The 15,194-nt window shown below is 43.5% G+C and overlaps 1 protein-coding gene across 1 annotated transcript in view; it reads left to right on the top strand.

Annotated features, from left to right (window-relative positions):
- Positions 1 to 15,194, top strand: part of LOC311107732 (LIM and calponin homology domains-containing protein 1-like) — a gene marked incomplete at its 5' end in the record, with an annotated part of 115,785 nt that overhangs the window by 35,617 nt on the left and 64,974 nt on the right. The window contains one exon of the mRNA XM_084150248.1: positions 13,406 to 13,476. Within this exon, the coding sequence (XP_084006374.1) occupies positions 13,406 to 13,476 (71 nt within the window). The remainder of the gene's footprint in view (positions 1 to 13,405; positions 13,477 to 15,194) is intronic.

Raw genomic sequence — 15,194 nt, 5'->3', positions numbered from 1 at the left:
TACAAGATAATTTTCTATGAACGTAAAGTCACCCTTTGTCTCAAAGCCAAGGCCCTACTTTCTCACACAACCTGAAGAGAAGAGGGAACGAGAGAGACCTTGAGATGTAGGCTAGAGCTGTGTGCTTATGTCCCTGAGTCAGTTAAATATGTATGATTGACAGGTAAACCTACTGTGACACTACACCACTGTCACTATCAGTGTGACTCCACTTCTATAGGGTGCACACAGGCTTTTGTTCCAGCCCAGCTTCAATCAAGGTCTGGATTAGTTGATTGGTTGATTGGAAAGATAAGGTGTGTTAGAGCCATATAGGGAAATGAGGGATCCTTCCTTCCTTCCTTCCTACCTACCTACCTACCTTCCTACCTACCTACCTACCTACCTACCTACCTACCTACCTACCTACCTACCTACCTACCTACCTACCTACCTACCTACCTACCTACCTACCTACCTACCTACAGTATGGATCAACAGCATACTGTAAGCCACCTCCCTGTGTATGGATCAACAGCATACTGTAAGCCACCTCCCTGTGTATGGACCAACAGCATACTGTAAGCCACCTCCCTGGGTATGGACCAACAGCATACTGTAAGCCACCTCCCTGAGTATGGATCAACAGCATACTGTAAGCCACCTCCCTGTGTATGGACCAACAGCATACTGTAAGCCACCTCCCTGAGTATGGATCAACAGCATACTGTAAGCCACCTCCCTGTGTATGGACCAACAGCATACTGTAAGCCACCTCCCTGAGTATGGATCAACAGTATCTTTATAGTGTTAGTCAAGTCTCCCTGAGGTGAATTCTTAACCCCCTCGACCTTCAATCAAGCCTGAAACAGCAAACACAGGTTTGACGGGTGACCAAGAGGTCAGGTGGTCTTTCACCTCTGCTTGTCAAAACAAGAGGGAGAACAAGGTGTCAAGACTTAACACACATGTTTGCGTAGATTGCTGGAGGAGAAAGCTAAGTAGAAGGAGATAAATAACACCTGTACCATCCACTGTATCACCTTTACCAACCTCTCTAATTCAAGACAGAAAGGTGTGTGTATGTGCGCATGTGTGTGTCTCTGTGTGTATGTGTATACCTAGTAATACCTGGTTGAAGATAATAAATGATATGGTTCTCTATGGGTCTGTCTTTTCCCAGTAAAAGCAGTACATCTTTCTTGATGAGGGGGAGTAATGGATGACCAATCAGAGGTTATGTAAGGTTTCCTACGCAGATGAGTCTCTCAGGAAATGGGCCTGGGAATGTTGGTGGTACTGTGAGCAAGTGGAGAGTGCTGTGTGTGTGTGTGTGTGTGTGTGAGTGTTCAGTGATGAAACAGAAGGCAGCAGTGTGTGTGTGTGTGAATGAGACTGCAGCAGTGAAGAGGTGTTGAACACTACTTGTGCTCTGGTTTTGACAGCAGTGTGTTCTCACTCTTCCCACACTCCCTACATGTATGCGTCTCTGTGTGTGTGTGTATATGTGTGTGTGTCTGTATTTGTCAGCATTCACAATGCTTTGGAAACTAACCACTTCCTTCTGTCACGTGATATGCATTCTTTCCATTCCTTCTTTCAAAGATCAAAATCCCAAAATATAAAAATCCCTTATTTTCTACTCATTCATTATATCCGTATATTCCTTGGTCTCAGAGGTAGTGGCTACACCCCATGGCTTTTGAAACTCATGTATTAGTATCCCTAACAAACCAGCCCTCTGGCCCAAACGCTAAGCTGCAGTCATAACAACTGTAATGAGAACCCTGGGAACGTGGAATGATGCACATCCTATCCCACACCCTCCTACACCTACGGGAGAGGCTTAGAGAACACAGTGGTACTGTATGTTAGCATTAGCATTAGCATTAGCAAGCAGACTGGGCATGACCTAGCAATAGACAGTCTTAGATGAGTAAGGAGAGATGAGCCCTATGCTGAATGACAGGCATTTATTGTTAGTTAAGAACAAATTCTTATTTACAATGACTGCCTACACCGGCCAAACCTGGACGACGCTGGGCCAATTGGGCAGAAAGCTTTTTGAAAACATATACTTCATTGTTTGAAACCTGAATGTTTTACTACATATTATGAGGCATGTCTTACGTTGCTTCAAAGTAGCCTATCCAAAATCCAACCAAACATGCAGGCAATTATTTTATAAAGACTTCCACATGCCATTGAAAGCAGTAACCTTTTTTTTCACATGTTCTATTGGTTTTCAAATCAATTTTCTTTCATTGTCCAGTAGCCAAAGGCACAATCCTAGTCATATTAGCAACCCATGCTAGTTGTTGCATATTTAAATCTCCCCTCTTTCTACATTTCCAACAGATATTTTAATCTCTGTCACATGAAACCGCTTACAATGGTGTTTACCCACTAATTGCATTTACATTTACATTTTAGTCATTTAGCAGACGCTCTTATCCAGAGCAACTTACAGTTAGTGAGTGCATACATTTTTCATACTGCATTATGGAACGAACATTGTGCCTTGTGCAGTAGCTTATGAAATGTTATGCTAAACGTTCTGATCTGTTGCATGAGCCTCATTGCTTTTTAACGTTTTTTGGATGTAGCCTAAACCTACAGGTTGTATGAATTTGGAATCTATCGTCCCACAACTGTCCCAGAGTCAGTTTGGAATTGGCTATTTCTTTCTCACACAGAACAACAAGCTGACCAATAGAATAGGTCAACTTTTCTACTATGGGGGATAGTAGATTGACATATGCTAGTGATTTTGCTTTTCGTTTCTCGTCTTGTTTGGGGAAACTAATTTCCACCATAAAAATTAACCTTTATAATAAAGCATTCAATGCGTCCTAGCATTTGCCTACTATTCCTAATGTGATGATTAGATTGGATAGTCATAATTTAGGCTAATGATATAACTCAATCACATTTGATTCAAATTCTACTACACTTTATATCAAATCAAATTTTATTGGTCACATACACATATTTAGCAGATGTTATTGCGGGTGTAGTGAAATGCTTGTGTTTCTAGATCCAACAGTGCAGTAATATCTAACAATTCACAACAATACACACAATACAGACAAATCTAAAAGTATAAGAATGGAATTAAGAAATATATAAATATTAGGACGAGCAATGTCGGAGTGGCATAGACTAAAATACAGTAGAATAGAATACAGTATATACATATGAGATGAGTAAAGCAAAAATATGTGAACATTATTAAAGTGACTAGTGTTCCATTATTAAAGTGGCCAGTGATTCCAAGTCTATGTATATTGGGCAGCAGCCTCTAAGGTGCAGGGTTACGTAACCAGGTGGAAGCCGCCTAGTGATGGCTATTTAACAGTCTGATGGCCTTGAAATAGAAGCTGTTTTTCAGTCTCTCGGTCCCAGCTTTGATGCACCTGTACTGACCTCGCCTTCTGGATGATAGCGGGGTGAACAGGCAGTGGCTTGGGTGGTTGTTATCCTTGATGATCTTTTTGGCCTTCCTGTGACATCGCGGGTGCTGTAGGTGTCCTGGAGGGCAGGTAGTTTGCCCCCGGTGATGCGTTGGGCAGACCGCACCACCCTCTGGAGAGCCCTGCGGTTGCAGGCGGTGCAGTTGCCGTACCAGGCGTTGATAAAGCCCGACAGGATGCTCTCAATTGTGCATCTGTAAAAGTTTGTGAGGGTTTTAGGTGCCAAGCCAAATTTCTTCAGCCTCCTGAGGTTGAAGAGGCGCTGTTGTGCCTTCTTCACCACACTGTCTGTGTGGGTGGACCATTTCAGATCGTCAGTGAATGTGTATGCAGAGGATCTTGAAGCTTTCCACCTTCTGCACTGCGGTCCCGTCTATGTGGATAGGGGCGTGCTATCTCTGCTGTTTCCTGATGTCCACGATCAGCTCCTTTGTTTTGTTGATGTTGAGTAAGAGGTTGTTTTCCTGGCACCACACTCCCAGGGCCCTCACCTCCTCCCTGTAGGCTCGTCATTGTTGGTAATCAGGCCTACTACTGTTTTGTCGTCTGCAAACTTGATGATTGAGTTGGAGGCGTGCTTGGCCACGGAGACATGGGTGAACAGGGAGTACAGGAGGGGCCCGAGCACGCACCCTTGTGGGGCCCCTGTGTTGACGATCAGTGAAGTGGAGGTGTTGTTTCCTACCTTCACCACCTGGGGGCGGCCCTTCAGGAAGTCCAGGACCCAGTTGAACAGGGCGGGGTTCAGATCCATGGCCCCGAGCTTAATGATGAGCTTGGAGGGTACTATGGTGTTGAATGCTGAGCTATAGTCAATGAACAGAATTCTTACATAGGTATTCCTCTTGTCCCGATGGGATAGGGCAGTGTGCAGTGCGATGGCGATTGCATCGTCTGTGGATCTATTACGGCGGTAAGCAAATTTAAGTGGTCTAGGGTGTCAGGTAAGGTAGAGGTGATGTGATCCTTAACTAGCCTCTCAAAGCACTTCATGATGACAGAATTGAGTGCTACGGGGCGATAGTCATTTAGTTAAGTTACCTTTGCTTTCTTGGGTACAGGTACAATGGTGGACATCTTGAAGCAAGTGGGGACAGCAGACTGGGATAGGGAGAGATTGAATATGTCCGTAAACTCTCCAGCCAGCTGGTCTGCGCATGCTCTGAGGACGCGGCTTGGGATGCCATCTAGGCCGGCAGCCTTGCGAGGGTTAACACGCTTAAATGTCTTACGTCTGTCACGGAGAAGGAGAGCCCACAGTCCTTGGTAGCGTGCTGCGTCGGTGGCAATGTGTTATCCTCAAAGCGGGCAAAGAAGGTGTTTAGCTCGTCTGGAAGCAAGACATCGGTGTCCGTGACGTGGCTGGTTTTGCCTTTGTACTCTGTGATTGTCTGTAGACCCTGCCACATACGTCTCGTGTCTGAGCCGTTGAATTGCGACTCCACTTTGTCTCTGTACTGACGTTTTGCCTGTTTAATTGCCTTACGGAGGGAATAACTACACTGTTTGTATTCTGAATATTCCCAGTCACCTTGCCATGGTTAAATGCGGTGGTTCTCCCAAATATCACTATTTCTAGAACAAGCCATAGAAAGTTGGTTGCAATTTTAATTGAATCCTCCAGAAACGACAGAACAAATAATGCAACAAATATTGTGGTTAAACTCAAATACACAAATTGATAAAAAAAGGTATAATCTTCGTAAATGATATCATCAGTAGGACTGGTGGAGTTATGTCGCACATGCAGCCAACAAAAACATATGGAAATGTCTGCTCTACCCAAAATTACAACCAAATAATTGCAGCATTACCGCAAAAATTGAAGAGGAAAGTGGAAGGGGGGAAATGTAAGGAACTTGTCTGTCGGCCTAGCATTAAAGAACATAGTTGGTTAAAGAAAACTGTGATAAATAACAAAGTATACCAGTTTCATTTAAGGACCAAAGGATTGACAGCCATCCCATATAGATTGCAAAATAGTTGGGAAGAGATTTCTGACGTACCGATCCCATGGCATAGTGTTTATGAACTAATACGCAAAACGACGCCGGATTCAAAACATATAATTTTTCAATTTAAATTATTATATAAAATTATTGCTACCAATAGAATGTTATTTATATGGGGGATACAATCTTCCCAGCTCTGCAGATTTAGCTGCGAAGAGACAGAATCATTAGATCATTTGTTTTGGTACTGTCCATTTGTAGCTTGTTTCTGGACACAGGTCCAGGAATGGCTGAAGGATTGCAATATTTACCTGGAGCTAACCCTGCAGATAGCACTACTGGGTGATCTGAAAAGTCATAGTCAATCGATCAATAATATAATAATACTTTTAGCAAAAATGTTTATTTTCAATTTACAATCTGTAGAAACAATGAGAATAGAAAGGTTCAGAACTTTTGTAAAACATCACAGTACAGTTGAAAAATATATGGCAAATAGAAATCCTATATGGATGGTGTTAAGAGATAGATGGGAGGTGTTGAATGGAGTTGAAGGATGGGACTAATAACAACTAACAACAAATAATAACAAGATAACTAATAATGTAAGCATACTGTGTCCATAATAAGTATATAGGTTGTAGGTTGGGAGCTTTTGTGAAAGAGCACAGTTAGAAAGATATGCATATAGAAGCAAACCGGTTCAGGAGAAAAAACAAACAAAATATAATTATTGTAAAATTGACTGTGTCCATAAAATGTAGATAGTAAGTATAAGCTGGAAGTAGAGGCCTAAGCATTGTTGTTCACTAGTTTGCTCCAAGTAGGTAAAAAAACAAAAACAGTATACAGTTCTAAATCTGATCTCAAAGCCTACAAAAATTGCCCGCAATCAAATAAACCCTACCCTAATTTCTCAATCAGTAGCTGTGGTTTTTCATGGCAAGCCTTCTAATTGTGTGTCTTGGTGAGGGATTTACAGACTGTGTTTTGACTTTGCTGTGGTCTCGTTCTGATTTAAACTGTGTAATACCACAGTAATGGTGCTCCATTAACTGTCATTACCTGCGATGATCCTTCCTAACAAAAGGCTTTTGTTCTGCCTCTGGCAAGCCTGTGTTGTGGTTTAGTTCAGTTATACCTTTGGCGTTTCCTCATAGCTGACTCCTGCTCAAGTCCTGCATAAAAATCTAGATGTGTATATGTACTGTACATGTTTAGGCTGATATAGAGGTAGGCTGTAGACTTTGTGTCGTTGCCTTCTCAAGGACATTGTAAAAGAACAGTTAAGACATAAATATATCACAGAGCATTGTGAGGTTTATGGTATTTATTCCTTTTTTTGCACAGTGCAGGGCTGTGAGGCAATGTTACCTAGCTGTCAAGCAAGTATTCCTGTCCCAACTTTCACATGTGCGCTCGCTGTATTAGCTTGTATCTATTGGACGTCAGCCTCAAAATACTTTTGACCTCCACTTGGGTGATTTACTATATAGATCTTCAGCAAGCCTGAGGACCAGTTTCCAAATCTGATACAGCCTCTGCCAAGACCACATCAATGAACCCAAAGTAGACAAAGAAGATACAAATTTTTCTTTTTTACCGGCCTACACATTCTCTCCAGATGGTCCAGCCTCTCTCCTCTTCTTGCGCCATAGGTTTGAATGTGATGACAGTATATTGTAGCTCATCCCTGTTCACCGCACGCTAAAGCTAAGTCGCTAGCCTTGCGTCTTCCTTTTTTTGCGTTTTGTTTGAACAGGAGGGAGAGAGGGGCGGCAGAACAGGGGAAATATCATAAAGCTGTGGAAAAAAGCATCTAATTTTTCAGTTTTATGGAAATTCACTCCTTGACGGGAGGCCTGGCCAATAGTTTCCGAGGACTCGGAGGGAAGGAATGAAACTGCATTGACCTTTCACAGAAAAGTGAGACCACAGGCATTTGGATAGTGTTCTGGTTGAAGAAATATGGAGGTTTTGCTGCTCTGAATCACGCTTTATCCAAATAATAATTGTACAATTCAGTCAAGTTTCTCCCATCTGTCAGTTAGTCCATCAGTTGGGCAATGACCCTTTTGTTGATTTGTGACCCTGTGACCGTTTCATTGATTAGTGGTTCAAATGTATGTTGATTACTTTTTGCAAATGCAAAAAATAGAGATATCGAGGAAACTGTTAGAAATGTTAACCAATTCTTGCCCAGAGGTCATGCATTTCTACTACCAAACGAGGCTAGCTCTTCTCCACCACCCTCTCCTCATCCCCCTCTTCCTCCCACTCCTTAATAGAATAGAATAGCACCACTGGGCTAGTGCTAAAAGCAGAAAGTAGGTCACAATACTCCAGCCGCCAACCGCTATCCCAGCAGCCTTTGGGACCGTAGAGGAGGGCAGCTGTGGTGGAGATGTGTAATCTATTCTCACCCACTGCAGTGCTGCAAAGCCTCCTTAAAGTTAACAGCCGCCCCCTGAGTTACCACAGTGGTGGCATCAAGCACAGCCACTAACTCCCTCCCACCCCAGTCTATAATATATGTGTCAAGCCACAGGGCATCCAGCCCATAGTCACAATAGAGGGGGCTAGCTGCTAGACATCCAAAGACAGTTGGTTTCCTTTGAGAATAGCAGCAGTGGCAGCGTGTGAAAAGGTTCGGATGGTGGATCCTGGACAAATCCCTCTCTTGCCCTTTGGCTGAACTGTTGAAGCCCCAAATGGTTTGACGAACTCTAAGAAATAAGAGAGACCCCACGCATGGAATTCCTAGAAACTGAGGATCCACAATACGCTGATGTTGGTGTCCTTGGATGTGTTTTATTGTACCATACACTCTTAGAAAAAAGGGTTCTTCAGCTGTCCCCATAGGAGAACCCTTTTTGGTTCCAGGTAGAACCCTCTGTGGAAAGGCTTCTACATGGAACCTAAAAGGGTTCTACCTGGAACGAAAGGGGTTCTACCTGGAACTATAAAGGTTTCTTCAAAGGGTTCTCCTGTGGGGACAGCCGAAGAGCCCTTTTAGGTTCAGCTTTTTTCCTAACGGTGTAGACATGTTGTACATTTGTCTCTAGGCCAAGGGACAGGGGAGGGCAGGGATGGTTTGAGAGGGGTCCAGAGATTTTTATTGTAGCTATATATTGGTAAAACTTGGTAGTCACAATGTTTCCGTAGATGTGCAATGTTTTGTCATGTTTTGCAAATTAGAACAATTATAGGCTGATGGCCAGAATGTACAGGTGTAGGATCTTATTTTGACCAGTATTGTCGTAGCAAAATAATCCTGCAGCAACAGGATTTGAACGTTTAGTCCATAATGTTGCTTGATCTGTGGTTATGCTATTAGCTGGACAAAAGTAGGCTACATGAAAAATGTAATACTGTTAATATATCTGTGTTTTAGTGCGGGTTTTCTGTGGATTTATGTAAATCATGAAGATCATCTGCATTTTCTACGGCGCAGGAAAATTCAACAAAAAAGTGATCAAATTAAGATCCCACATCTGTACGTGTATGTGTGTGTGTTTTTGATGTGCATGATGTAAGGTAGTCAGTATTATGCAATGGGCCCATACAAAAAACCTTAATGGCAGATCCAATTTGACAAAGCAGACCAGGACATGCAGTTTCGAGGAGCGCACGTCTCTGTTTATGAGCCCTGGAGTGAACAGCTATCAACCCTGGAACAGGTGGATCACGCTTTGCCTCAGGGGCTCGTGGTAAATAGGGTTTTGCACTCCTGCAGTCACGAAAACCTGGAATTACCGGTTATTAATTTGGGACAGGTAGCCTTCAAGGGAAATGCCCCAGAGATTACTGTGGTGATGAAATGGAACTGTTTTTAATGGCAGGGCCCTAGGGTGTCCAGTTAAGACTATTTCCACAAAGAGAGACATCTGTTCAGGAAAAAGTTGGCCCTCGCATGGGTCTTATGTCACTGAGGATTTTGTCTAGGGAAGTTTGTATGTCTTGATCACTGGATCTGGAATTGAACTTGCAGGTAGAGTAGTATACCTTGTCTATTTTGATACGGGCCTCAGAGTCCATTTTGTTATGCAATTTTGTTTCTAATGGATTTTCTTTTACATTGTATGAACAATAATATTGTAGATTGGATTAGCCAGAATGGAAAGCAAGCAATACCTCATGTTTCATTGCTCATTCCCTGTGCTTGGCTTGAACAACCGGACCAGACAGTTCTTCAGAAGAAACAAATAGTCACAAACTGCTTCTCCTTTGGGGGACCATATTTCCCAGACTCCTCAGATCTAGGACACTTGAAGTCATCAAAGTAGAACAAGGCCTTTGTCGATTTACTCTTCAGAGTCCTTGGTTTTCCTGGCTCGGGATAAAGAGCAAAGCTTTTCTGTTGCTTCCTTTAAAAGTATGTCTATGCTATTTTGCTCCAATGGAGCCTTACTCCCTGCGAGCATGAGAAAGTACTGGAACTGATACACTTGGATACGAAACCATGAGAATCGCTTCTGTTTGGTCATTAAAGGGGTCCATGGGGATGGGAAGTAAGAAAAACAATGATTGTTTGTGGAACAATGCGGCCAAGCATTGTGGACAACAAGCATCGGGCCGCATTCCGCTGAAGACAACAAAGGCGACACATTCCACAGTCTAATTGAGCCCCCTCAGATGACCCCGCTGTTTTGAAACCTGGGGTCCAAAAGTTACCAACAACTTCACTGGGCATGGACACTGGTTGTGACCTTGGTCACTTGGTCAGAATAACTCATCATTACTTCGTTTCTGTCTATGTTTCTTTCTAAATCAGAGGTAATTGGAGGCAATCTGTAAGATAGATCCATTTATCGAACGAGACTAAAGGGTTTTCATCTTTAAACTAGACTAAAGGGTCAATTGGACTTTGGGGTCAAACTCTCCTGGGTGTGTTTATTTGATTGAACCTGTCAGTAACAGTATAGCTCCAGTCTATGGACCCTCCCTTGGTGTGCTAGGAACTAATTAAAGTTTTACTGCCAAGGCTTCCTGATAAAAGTCCCACAGGGGCTATATTAGCCAGGAGAGGCCTGCGTTAGAGATCAGGCCCCCTGGTTGCGCCAGCCAGAAGCTCCTATGATGAGGTAAGCCAGGGTGTGTTGGTGGGCCAAAGGCCTGGGCAAATTCTACCGGCTTCCTTACCGGGTCTCTGTTGTCTCTCTCAGCTCTCACTATAGTCAAATAACCAGATGTCATACTGTATCCCCAGCCCTGTTCAGTTGATGAAACACAGCTATCTGCTGATGCCCTCTAGGTCTCTAGGTCTCGAGGTTACCGCATCAGGTGAATCAGTGGACAGCCAGGTTGACATTATTCAAGCCTTGCAGACACTGCCATTACCGGCAATTTTAGCTAAGAAATATATCAGGCGTTGCTGAATCATCGTCATCCTCACTATAGTGAAATATTCTGCTGTATTAAACAAATATAGGCTGATACTTTACTTTTGAGTCTGAACTGGAAGAAACCTGTTCTCTCAAAATGACACTGTATTAATCGACATTGCACTGTATTATTATACACTGAAAACTATACAGCAATTATAAATTATATGGTCATAATGTGGACTATATGCTTTCTGACAGTTTAGTGTTAGGATGTTTGGACCTCACACAGTGAGTCACAGACCTCCAATAGAATGTCATCTCTCATCACTTTTGTGTAGTCAATGGACAGACAATGCCTGGTTCACTATTCTCAGCCACCGCTGTGAATAGTATTAGTGAAAGTCCCCAATGTCAGCACACATACTCCAGGCAGTAGGCCTTGTTTCCTGCCACCCAACACATCAACATGTTGGCCTACTCACTGTCACACAGCAGTCCATTTCTTTTGTACGCCGTCCAAGTCCAAACAAGCCAAAGAACTGACAGAAATGCACACCCCAGCCAGCCAGTCGTTGTATATCCCGTATCTCCACACTTTTTCCACAGCTGTACAAATACATGTAACGGGACCAGTCAGGGAATTTAATCCCTTAATTGTTTTGGCTTCCAAAAAGAATGGTCCGAACAGCTCCACTTTTTAAATGGCTATGTTTACTATGCGCCTCAGAAAATAAATTACTTTTAAATTGGTCTTGCACTTGTAACCGGTGTGAAATGTCTAGCTAGCTAGTTAGCGGTGCGCGCCAGTAGCGGTTCAATCGGTGACGTCACTTTCTCTGAGACCTAGAAGTAGCGGTTCTGCAAGGGCTGTGGCTTTTGTGGAGCGATAGGGTAATGATGCTTCATGGGAGGCAGTTGTTGTGTTCAGAGGGTCCCTGGTTCGAGTCCAGGTTGCGTCCAGGAGAGGGACAGAAGCCAGACTGTTACACCCTTACAGCGGGGAGATTAGAGATAATTTTTGAATGAAGGGAGGTTGTTTATTAAGTGCTGCTGATATTTAAGTAAGATGGTTGTAATTAGTTTGGGACTGTGTGTGCGTGCACGTGTGTGTGTTGTAAACAATGTTTTTGACAGGATTTGTGTGTGTGTGCGTATGTGTGAGGAGGATGTCCTTGTGTACGCATATCCTTCCGGGGTCCAGTTTCCCGATGGCGATGGAATTTAGGCTTACGAATGTTTTAACAATGTATCTTTCCTGCAACGGCCGAAGATGTAACATCCGTTTCCCAAAACACCACGCAGAGAAAACGGTCACAAAGTGCGTTGTTGGAGCATGTGTCGATACTGATAGGATCGAAAGAATGCAATCATCTCGGTTTTCATTTTAAGCATATTTTTATACGTCGCTTGTTTGTATCAATTGCTAAGACATCAGCAACGTTGTATTTGTAGTCAACTTTGTTCTGAAGTTATTGGCAGTCACAAAGAGATGGATAAACCGTGTGATTCTATGTTTAGTGGAGATCTTCTGTGTATGAAGTGGGAAGGCAAAAAAGCTTCTGACTACGCACTTAGTTGTTCTACGAGTGGTCTGAGGCAGGCGTTAGATTACGAGCATTTCCAAGTGCAACTTTAGTAACTATGGTTTTGGGAAACAGCTCGAAGATTTAACGATGCTCCTACGAAGGTTCTAACGAAGAACTTAGCCTTAAGATGCTTTTGGGAAACCGGGCCCGGGTCAAGAGATCAAGGTACTCTAACTTGCTGAGGTTTCGATCGTGAGTTGTGTGCTGACATCAGTAAATGCTTTCTCCAAGTGTTACCATGCTTGAAATTGAGAGGAGCTTTTTAGATGCTGTTCTATGATATTACACCTGCTACTAGTATGAAGTATAGAAGCATACTGTGGTCATTGGATGCTATAAAATGTGTTTCAGTTAAGACTGAAAATAACAAATGTACATTGGAACAATACAGCCTAGTCTATACATCCAATTGTCCTATTTTGAGCTTTAGACCACAGTGACACATTTAGACAAATGTGCAGCTTTCCCCCACGAAGAGACTATTGGACTACTACGAGAGATAAATCCCTTGTGTCACATCCAATTACAGGCCTGGAACAGCCCCAGAGAGCCATTTAGTGGGGATGATGGCAGCTTACATCAAGGTTGTTAACGAACAGCTTGTTAGCTAGCCCTGTCAATGAGTGAGGGTGACTGGATAGCCTTCTAGTTTCTTGTTCTTTCCTCTTTGCTCTGGAGTTTTTCTCTGGAGATTTGCAGAGGAAAAGCTTTGAAACACCAGGAACAAAGACGATTGTGTTTGAAGCCTGTTTCCCACAGAGGGGTTTTTGGTTTATGGACATTGATGTACAGTAGCACAGTAGACGTGTGAGTGTCAGTTTACTGTACCTTCTCCTTAATCCTCTTCGGCCGGCCGTGCTTCTTCATATTGCTATTGAAGTAGCTAAATGTTAAATAACGTAGCATTTTATAGTTATTTATCTTCAACTGAGGAATGACTCATGTCTTTGAAAGAGAAAATACTGTTGTACACTGAGAAGGAGGAGAAGGCATAGCTACTGCAGGACTACTTACTGACTCTACAGTACCTGAGAGGTTGAATAGGAACAAGGGAACTGACACCTTTGGTTTTCCTTTTTGATTGACAGGCGGTCACAGGCAGATGCTTCAGTGCCAAGGACTCCAGGGGAGGCCTGGAGAATGGGATTCTGCTGTGCGAGTAAGTGTTTACCATTTTTTACACCACCTTCAGGTTACTGTCATGACATAAGCTGTACCCTCAGCTGTCTTTCCTTGCTGCACGGCACAATAAGAGTTGCATTTATATAGCACTTTATGTACAGATTATACTGTACAGTAAGTAGCCTGGCACGCCAGACCATGTGGTACAATAGTGAGTGAAGTACACGACACGCTTACTGGCCATATGGCTACAGAGTTTGGCTTTGTTAGCCAGGCTAACTGTACATTACATGCACATTTTACAACACTGACTAGATATGTTTGCCAGTTGATATATTCACAGTTCTGAGGGGCTTAACCAATCATTTATTCTCTATTAAAAAAGACTGTGGTCCAGAGATCTTTAATCCCCATTAGATCTACTCTGATGAATTATTTAAGATAGATACAGTAAATAAACAATTAAATAACTACAGTAAACTACTTATTGTAAATCGCATGCATCCTCCCACCCAGCCCGCGATAAACGTGTCAACTCCATTCTTCACATTGTGGGAACACCTGTGTTACAGCTATAGTCTCCCTCCTTCCCTTCAGCCATGTTCCTCATCCTGTGTTACGGCTATAGTCTCCCTCCTTCCCTTCAGCCATGTTCCTCATCCTGTGTTATGGCTATAGTCTCCCTCCTTCCCTTCAGCCATGTTCCTCATCCTGTGTTATGGCTATAGTCTCCCTCCTTCCCTTCAGCCATGTTCCTCATCCTGTGTTACGGCTATAGTCTCCCTCCTTCCCTTCAGCCATGTTCCTCATCCTGTGTTATGGCTATAGTCTCCCTCCTTCCCTTCAGCCATGTTCCTCATCCTGTGTTACGGCTATAGTCTCCCTCCTTCCCTTCAGCCATGTTCCTCATCCTGTGTTACGGCTATAGTCTCCCTCCTTCCCTTCAGCCATGTTCCTCATCCTGTGTTATGGCTATAGTCTCCCTCCTTCCCTTCAGCCATGTTCCTCATCCTGTGTTATGGCTATAGTCTCCCTCCTTCCCTTCAGCCATGTTCCTCATCCTGTGTTACGGCTATAGTCTCCCTCCTTCCCTTCAGCCATGTTCCTCATCCTGTGTTATGGCTATAGTCTCCCTCCTTCCCTTCAGCCATGTTCCTCATCCTGTGTTACGGCTATAGTCTCCCTCCTTCCCTTCAGCCATGTTCCTCATCCTGTGTTATGGCTATAGTCTCCCTCCTTCCCTTCAGCCATGTTCCTCATCCTGTGTTACGGCTATAGTCTCCCTCCTTCCCTTCAGCCATGTTCCTCATCCTGTGTTACGGCTATAGTCTCCCTCCTTCCCTTCAGCCATGTTCCTCGTCCTGTGTTACGGCTATAGTCTCCACCTTCCCTTCAGACATGTTCCTCATCCTGTGTTACAGCTATAGTCTCCCTCCTTCCCTTCAGCCATGTTCCTCATCCTGTGTTACGGCTATAGTCTCCCTCCTTCCCTTCAGACATGTTCCTCATCCTGTGGATAGAACATACTTTACTTTACGGTATGACCCTGTCCTTTTCAGCAGTGGAGTAAATCTAGGAGATTTAATGGTCTCGGTCTTCCCACTAAATTCCAGTGTGTGGATTCTGTTAGTGTCGTAAACTGCAGAGACACCCTAGGGGTTCAATACAGCCCCCTGTAGACCATGAAGGGGCTTGAGGGGTTTGAAGGACTTCAGTGGGGTCAACTCAAACAGATGGGTAAACCTAGGTTGTTGA

This window comes from Coregonus lavaretus (genome assembly GCF_964263955.1).
Source record: "Coregonus lavaretus genome assembly, chromosome: 32".
Taxonomy (NCBI): Eukaryota; Metazoa; Chordata; class Actinopteri; order Salmoniformes; family Salmonidae; genus Coregonus; species Coregonus lavaretus.
This window is presented reverse-complemented; position numbering and strand designations above follow the sequence as displayed.